The following is a 9,071-nucleotide window of genomic DNA, read 5'->3' as shown; positions in this document are numbered from 1 at the left end:
TGTAAAATTGGGGTAATATGATCATATTTTCTTGACTTGGCAAGGACTCTAGCCGCTGCATTTTGGACCACCTGTCCAAATGTTGTTGTTTTTTATCAGTCAATGCAGTGAGAATCCTACTGAAGCTTTTACAAATCCTTTGAATGGAAGCACTAGACCAGTCACTAAAGAGTTAATCCATTGGCATTCTCTGCATATCTGCCACCTCATTTCCCGGCATCACCTTCACCATGTTACCCTCTAAGTGACACTCTTTATTTAATCTCATGTTACCCTATTTGTGTATCATTACATTGTCTCTTGTGAAGATAATTTGTGAGCTGCTGTGCTATTGGGAACAAACTGCTTGATTTTCACAATGGCTCTTTGTTTCCACGCATTACTGACATAAATGGGAAGAAAAACCCTCCAGGGTGCTGTCTGCCTTATGAATTCAAGTGTAAAAGTACACTTAAGCATACTTTCCAAAAGAGTATATAAGAATATACTTAAGTGTGAACTGAATGTAATGCTTTTGGACTTTTAATTGCATGTTAACTGCAGTTAAATGAAAATGTGTTTCAGTTGCGATTTATATGAAACGCGTTTAGCTGAACTTTAGAGTGTTTTTGTCCCACTTAAGTAGGACTTAAGTACATCTTTACATGTAATTTTGTAAGGGTTTCTATTGTCTTTGAAATATGGCTAAAATACTGCTGAAGATACTGACAAGCATTTATGGTAAACTAAAATATATTTAATGTCATTTCTATTGAAAATTGTATTTTAATATGTACACATTTGTAATAATGAAGTTGCAGTTCAGTACATTTAAATTATATTAACTTTAATGTCATGCAACACATTTAAATAAAGTACATGTTAGTCAACACATCAAAATAAATGATGAAAGATTATTAAAAGATGATTTAAAATGTATCTTAAAGAAACTTTAAAAGTGTACTTAAGTGTGTTAAGAAATAGCCATGAAAGTGTCTCTCTTTAAGTCATTTAAGTGGACTTTTATTTCATTAATATTAAATGATCTGCAAGTACAGTTTTTAAAAAATATACTTTTAAGATTTGAGGTACACTACACATTCAGTACAGTTAAGTACACAAGTGCATGTTCAGTTAAGCGCACTTCTTTTGCACAAGGGTCCGTAACCAAACCCTTTTATTTCATCTCCATCCAATTGCTGGAGATGATGTAGAGACAACTTTTTAAGACCCAGTCACTTCTTTAAAAAGTTGTAGAGTTGCGTTTCCAGATGATTCAGGCATGCTAGGCGTGTTGTTATGGGGATCTTTAAGTCATTTAAGTGGACTTTTATTTCATTAATATTAAATGATCTGCAAGTACAGTTTTTAAAAAATATACTTTTAAGATTTGAGGTACACTACACATTCAGTACAGTTAAGTACACAAGTGCATGTTCAGTTAAGCGCACTTCTTTTGCACAAGGGTCCGTAACCAAACCCTTTTATTTCATCTCCATCCAATTGCTGGAGATGATGTAGAGACAACTTTTTAAGACCCAGTCACTTCTTTAAAAAGTTATAGAGTTGCGTTTCCAGATGATTCAGGCATGCTAGGCGTGTTGTTATGGGGATTCATTAAATAGAGTTGCTGTTAGATACAGTACTTGTTTAGTATTAAACAGATCTGTAGTCGTAATACATCAAATCCATTTGTGACGTGTCTCATGAAGGGTGTGGTACTGTATGAGTCATGTTCATGTGATCGAAGTGGATTTGCATTGTTTCCTTAGCTTCAGTTTAGACCACAGACCACAGCTCAACCCAGTTACTCAATCACTTCATATGTCATTCATACAGAAATAATGCTTTTGGTTTTGTTAAATAAAGGTTTTGTTGTTGCCTGTTAAATGTATAAAATGTAGAGCCTTCAAACAGCTGGTGGAAAATACAGTACAAGTGAATGCAGTACATTAGATCATTTTGTGGTTAAAATGTAAATTTAAAGAAACTGTTGAAGTAAATTGAAGATAAAGAAACAAACACATTTTTTCTCAAGAAATAATCCTGACCCTTTGAAAAACTTGGCATACTTTGATTACACTGACGAAAGTACTGACAAGCATTTACGGTAAACTAAAATATACTTTAATGGCATTTCAGTTGAAACTTGTTTGTCATGTATTTAAATATCTGTAATTACACATTTATAATGAAGTTAAAATAAAAATGTACTTCACATGTGCTTCAGTTAGTCAACACATCAAATTTAACTTCTTTAAATCACAACGAAAGGTTATTAAAACTGATTTAAAATGTAATTTAAAATAAAACTTAATTTGACACTTTTAAAAGTGTACTTAAGTGTGGTAAGAAACTTAAGTGTGTCATTATAATGTCTCTTAAGTGGCCTTTTATTTAATATGTTATCTGCAAGTACAGTTATTTTTTGAAATATTTACTTTTAACAGTGCACAAGTGCACATTCAATACACTTAAGTGCACTTCCTTTTAAAGAAGGCTTATTATCACACATTGTTTCTGTTGTAGTATAAATTTCTTCACGTCACCTGCAATTGTGAGCTCTTTTCTGTCAATATATATATATATATATAGTAGTCTGTTGTTATTTACCTTTGCATTAGTTCTAATTTAACACCATTGCAACCTAAACATCCTCAAACAGCACAGGTGTCTGCTGGGTAATTCAGTTCCTTTTTTGTGTGTGCGAGAGAGTAAACCTGCTGTGACGTGAACGTAGGCCTGGGCGATAAAACGGTATTGATATTTATCGACGGTAGATATAAAATGTTTTCGATATAGTGCATGATATAGGCACGTGCTATGAGTGACGCAGACAGCACACGCAAACACGAACACAAGCTGAAATGAGTGCTGTGCCTGCCTGTGATGAGATTTTAAATAAAGAATGAATATCAGTCAAATTTAAAATAAACATTTGCAATGTTAGGAGTGCGTCAGGGAGCGTCACTCATCAGTGGCGCACGAGATGCAGTGATGATGATGTAAGTGACGTTGTAGTTTAATGTATTTTTATTTTGTGTTTGATTGTTAAAACAAAAAATATTTGTTGTTTGTCTCAATAAATTGGGTTAATTTAAAAATACAGTGGTTAAATTTAAAAATGTTTTTTCAATTGCTCTGTTTTAAAAAAAAAAATTAAATAATTATCGATACCGAACGATATGAAACATTATATCGTTGATGCATTTTTTAGCTATATCGCCCAGCCCTACGTGAACGCTTCTCCTACTCTCCGTTCCTCATTTCTCACAGAAACGCCATGCTTGTCCACATGCACACTCACGTTTAGTGTAGTTAAACTGTTTGGAGTGGATACACTGAAGCTGAAGCAGTCATGTACAAACGTCTTGCTGTTTTGCCGAGGAACTGCAGTGTTACCGAGATCTTTTCTGTATTTGGAGTAAATAAAGGTAAAGATGTGTTTTTCTCATTCTTTTCTAGACTATAACCGAGCGCAGCAGCAGCTTTGAGATGGTCACCGTTTGTGATTTATGTAATTGTAATGTAAAGCTAGAATTGTGTTTTAATGATTTGATGTTTTGTTTTTCAAACAGCTGCCACCAGTACAAAATGAGCCCAAGAGAAGATGCCCCTGCAGACCGGTACGTTCTTCATTGTGGATTACATTTTTTACCTTCTAAACACAGAACTCTCTCAAACTAAAGGACGGATGTGATTGCAGTGAAGCACAATGATATGTGGCTTTGAAGAAGGGCAGAGATTGGGTTTAATTGCTCTGAAAGCACACAGTGAGTCAACAGAACAGACTGTAATCAAGCTAATAGCTTTCCGCCATTGCCTGGAGCGTTCATTTTGTTTTAAAATTTTTTTTTTGTGAAGGTAGGGGCTTTTGAAGCCTTTAAAGTGTCTCGAGTTTACTTTTCAAAATGAAAAAAAGAGAAAAAAATAATCTTAAATCATGTAAAAAAAAAAAAACAATACATTGGCAATAGACAGTCGGAGTCAATTAGAAAGATTAACTCATGAATAAATAAAGTTAAGATTTATTAAAAATGACAATGTGTAAGCAGCCTGTAAATAGTTTGTAACCAGTGTTGCTATTGTTAACTAAAACTATTACAAATGTTAAAATTTATAAAATATACAAATTTTGTTTTACAATTTTTGGTGCTTGAAATAAAGCTGAAATAAAATATAAATATTAGATATGGGGGGAAAAAAATTAAACGAATGTTTGAAATGTTGCCTTGGCAGCTAATTGAAATTAAATTACTAAAACTGAAACACATTAAAATAAAGCTAAATAAAAAATATATAAAAAAAAACCCTAATCACAATAACAAAAGCATACAACAAAATTAAACTAAAATTAAAATGAAAAATATAAACAAAGGCCAATTCAAAGTATTTTTAAAAACTGTAACATTAACTAAAATAACACTAACTAGGGATGCAAAGACAGTATATCAGCATCATTTATTAATTCTTTCATCCTGTATTTAGTTGTATATACTGATCATTTATGAATGCTAAATGGGGTGAGTTGATATGAATATAACATAGAAGGGCTGTGTGTATTTCTACATACAGTAAAAATTCATTTCTAATGATAATATTACTACTACTAATAATGTTTTATTGTTGTAGTTTGACTCATAAGGGTATGGATACTTCAAATATTTTATGACTAGATAATAGCATAGATAGATACAAAGTTCCCTGCTTTTACTCTCATAATCGCATATTCTTGAAAATAATATTTTCATATTCTGCTTCCCTAAAATGTCATGATCTCACATGAACAGGCTGCTGACTGTGGTCTTCTCTCTTCTCTCTAGCGGCTTCTTCGTCGGGATCATATTCTTCATCCTTGGCCTGGGAACGCTGTTGCCATGGAACTTCTTCATGACGGCATCTATGGTAACGGAATGCGGAAAACATTCCAAATATGGGGGTTAAACCCAGCGCTGGTCAAATGGGAATAACACAGGATGTTCTCAGAAGATCAGCTCAGTTGTTTCCATTTTTAAAGGCACTTTAAGCTGAGAGAAATTCCTGTAGCGCTTCATTGATCTCGTTTCGATCTGAATTCTCCAATACGTTCACTAATTAGTTTGCTACAGTAGTTGGCTAACAGCCAGGACTGAACCGATTAGCCTAGAGTTTTATCTTCTATTCTTGCACTCGCGATTTTATTTTTTTTTAAGCAATGAAAGTTAGTTAGTAGAATAGTCTTGTTTGAGACGCATTTAAGTTTAAACCACAAAACAAAATACAATTACACTGCAAAAAATGGCTTATCTTACTTAGTATTTTTCTTGTTTCTAGTCAAAATATCTAAAAAAAAATTCTTAAATCAAGATACTTTTACTAGATAAGCCAATTATTTAATCTTGTTTCCAGGTGAAAAAAAACTAAATTAAGTGCATTTTGCTTAAAACAAGAGCATTTTACTTACGCCACTGGCAGATATTTTTACTTGTTTTAAGCAAAATGCACTTAATTTAGTTTTTTTTTCACCTGGAAACAAGATTAGATAATTGGCTTATCTAGTAAAAGTATCTTGATTTAAGATTTTTTTTTAGATATTTTGACTAGAAACAAGAAAAATACTAAGTAAGATAAGCCATTTTTTGCAGTGAAACTGCACATTTTTAATTATTCACATTATTTTTATATATATATATATATATATATGTGTGTATATGTATGTGTAGGCCACCTTACTTGATGGGTCATCTGCATCGACCATCAATAAAAATCGATGTCAGTCGACCACTAGTATTGAATTTTCCAGGCCATAGTGTTGCGTTTGATTATATTGCGGTGTTAAAATGGCTTGTTTATTGCCTCTAAAATCATTTTTGTTTTTTACAGTATTTCAACAACAGACTCAACACGTCTGAATGGAGTAATGGAACAGTAACCACCAGGAAGGAGTATTATTTCAATAACTGGATGACTCTGCTGTCCCAGCTGCCTTTGCTGCTCTTCACTTTGCTCAACTCTTTTCTCTATCACTGGTGAGAACTGTTTGTTTGTTTGTTTTTTGACGTATGGGCTTGACTCGTAGTTATGAAATGCATTCTAAATGTGTAATACATATAACATTTGCAACTAGTAATATGCACCTGATCATTTGTGTTCCAGGATCTCGGAGAAGATGAGGATAGCAGGCAGTCTGGTCTTCATCCTGCTCCTCTTCATCCTCACTGCTGTGCTGGTGAAGATCCCGATGGAGGAGGACCGCTTCTTCTCCGTCACCATGGCAACCATCTGGTTTATCAATTGTTAGCGACTAGAGAAACCTCAACATTGTTTAGCAGCACTCATATGCATATAGTATACTGTATGCATGTTAGGGCTGGACGATATGGCCAAAATTTATATCGCGATATACTTCTTAATTTCGGTCGATACGATACAATTCTGATACCGATACGAAAACTATTTAAAAAAAAAAAGCCTCATAAAAACGGCCAAGAACGCCCACAACAGATGTCTGTACCTAAACAATTGTGAAAAATGAATTTTCCAAGTCTATGAAACCTCCTCCTATAAAACTATAAAATATTTAAGAAAAAAAAAACAGCACAAATAAATTAATGTTTGTTTTTTTTAAAGAATTCTCTTCTGCTCACCAAGCCTGCATTTATTTGAAAAATGCAGCAAAACAATGACATTCTGAATTTTTTTTTTACTATTTAAAATAACTTTTCTATTTTGAAATGTTTTAAAATGTGATTTATTCCTGTGATTTCAAAGTCTTCAGTGTCACATGATCTTCAGAAATCATCCTAATATGCTGCTTTGCTGCTCGAGAAACATTTATGTTGAAAACAAATGAGTAGGTTTTTTTTCACGTTTCTTTGATGAATAGAAAGTTCAGAAGAACAGCATTTATCTGAAATAGAAATCTTTTGTAACATTATAATCTTTTTGATCAGTTTAAAGCATCCTTGCTAAATAAAAGCATTATAAATAAAATAAAATTGCAGCGCTAAATAACATTTCTATAATTTCCAAAGAAAAAATTATACTGACTCCAAGCTTTTGAATGGAATAGTGTATAATGTTATAAAAGCTTTTTATTTCAGATAAATGCTGATCTTTCTATTCATCAAAGAATCCTGAAAAAAAAATATTCCCAACTGTTTTAAATATTGATAATCAGCAAATCAGCATATTAGAATGATTTCTGAAGATTTAAAATAACTGCTTTCAAATAGAAAGCAGTTATTTTAAATAGTAAAAATAATTCAGAATTTTCCAGTTTTTGCTGTACTTTGGATCAAATAAATGCAGGCTTGGTGAGCAGAAGAGACTACTTTAAAAAAAAAAAAAAACATTAAAAATCTTACTGTTTAAAAAACCTTTGACTGGTAGTGTAGGCTGATTATTCTTATAGATTGAAACAAATGTGCGTCAGCCAGGATAAAGAATATAAAAAGTGCTCTGAGTTGCTGCAGAAAACAAAACAACTGAACAACAACAAAAACATGTTGCTGGAGGCGGGATTATTATTGAAAATGCAAACTCATTGTCGCCAGCAGGGGACGCTTTTAGAGCGATAGAACTAGCGGTTTCCCCCGGTAACGGCTGTAATCAAAGCAGCTCCGCTCACTAACGCTACTTTATCAGATAAAAATGAAAATGTCATCGAGACACTGGTAATGTATATCGAAATATCGGAAATGTGTTTAAAAATCATATCACCGTTATTGAAAAAAATTATATCGCAGTACATATTGATATTGAATTATTGTCCAGCCCTAATGCATGTGTGTTCAAGTATGCATTAAATTGATCAAAAGTAAAACAGTAAAGACATAATGTTATAAAAGATTTCTATTTCAAATAAGTGCTGTTCTTTTGAACTTTCTAGTGTGTGTGTGTGTGTGTGCAGGAGTTTGCTAGATTTTACCTGGACAGAAAAAGCAAGAGTTGCGAGCTTGAGACGTCCAACCGGCTGCTGCCTACAGGTGAAACTTAGTCTATAAACTCACAGATATTGGACTGTCATTTCACTAGAGTTAAGAGCAGTGTAGCTTGTTCAGTGTTCAGTCGCAAGAGAACACTTCTTTTGAACGTGAAAAAGAGGTACACTTTAGCATACTTGACATGAACTGAATGTAATGTTTTCAGACACTTAATTGCATGTTAATTGAAATTGAATGAAAATGTAACAGCTTTGATCACAGAAATAAATTACATTTTAACAGATATTCACTGATGATAACTGATGTTGATGGTATATTAACTTATAAGAATATAAAAAAATATATAATATTGAATAACCAACTACGGTTAAAATTATAATCAAGTACTTTACATGTGCTTTAGTATGTTACTCAACACATGAAAATACGTGTACTTTAAAACATAAAACATTATTAAAACATGATATAAAATGTTTGTTTTGTTTTTTTTAAGTAAAAAACTTTTAATTAAACATTATTGCTAAGTGTTTAAAAGTGTACTTAAGTGTGTTAAACAGTCATGAAAATGTCTCTCTTTAAGTCACTTAAGTGTCCTTTTTTATTTCATTGTTGTATTATATTATCTGCAAGTATGTTTTTTGTTTAAATATACTTGTATGATTTGAAATACACTACAAGTGTACATTCAATACAGTTAAGTGCACTTATTTTATTTGACGGTGACTCTGTTCCTCCAGGTGATGTTGAAGGCTCTGAGAAGACCAGCGATCTGTCTGTTGGCTCTGTGCCGAACGGGAATCCTAATAAAGGTGATAGCGGTGTGAGTGAAGAGGAGGGTGTCAGACAGGCCTTCATCCCGCTGCAGTCAGAAAACACGTCCACGCAGAAGAGCTCCATCCTGGAAGTCTTCAAAAAGGTGCCGTTATATTTTACCAATCAAAGTCAAGTCACCTTTATTTATATAGCGCTTTATACAATACTGGTTGTGTCAAAGCAGCTTTACAGCGTCAAACATAGTGTGGCGATAATGTTGGAGGACAATAGAAATCAGGCAGTTTATCAGTTAAAGTCAGTTCGTTGTTGATTCAGTGACGTCATCAAATGTCATACACCATGTGGTCTGGATATGGACTGGATCTGGTGGCTACGGTGACCTCGGAATAAGAA

The 9,071-nt window shown here is 33.1% G+C and overlaps 1 protein-coding gene across 1 annotated transcript in view; it reads left to right on the top strand.

Moving 5' to 3' along the window:
• Positions 1-3,167: 3,167 nt before the first annotated feature.
• The window catches only part of LOC107692249 (equilibrative nucleoside transporter 2-like), a 10,943-nt gene continuing 5,039 nt past the window's right edge, over positions 3,168-9,071 (top strand). The window contains exons 1-7 of the mRNA XM_016491211.1: positions 3,168-3,605; positions 4,803-4,884; positions 5,842-5,987; positions 6,115-6,254; positions 7,735-7,745; positions 7,871-7,946; positions 8,642-8,820. Coding sequence (XP_016346697.1) covers positions 3,475-3,605; positions 4,803-4,884; positions 5,842-5,987; positions 6,115-6,254; positions 7,735-7,745; positions 7,871-7,946; positions 8,642-8,820 — 765 coding nt within the window. The 5' untranslated portion in view covers positions 3,168-3,474. The remainder of the gene's footprint in view (positions 3,606-4,802; positions 4,885-5,841; positions 5,988-6,114; positions 6,255-7,734; positions 7,746-7,870; positions 7,947-8,641; positions 8,821-9,071) is intronic.

This window comes from Sinocyclocheilus anshuiensis, unplaced genomic scaffold (genome assembly GCF_001515605.1).
Source record: "Sinocyclocheilus anshuiensis isolate Anshui unplaced genomic scaffold, SAMN03320099.WGS_v1.1 scaffold911, whole genome shotgun sequence".
NCBI classification, from domain to species: domain Eukaryota; kingdom Metazoa; phylum Chordata; class Actinopteri; order Cypriniformes; family Cyprinidae; genus Sinocyclocheilus; species Sinocyclocheilus anshuiensis.
The sequence above is the reverse complement of the archived record's forward strand: the minus strand, read 5'-3'. Positions and strand labels throughout refer to the sequence as shown.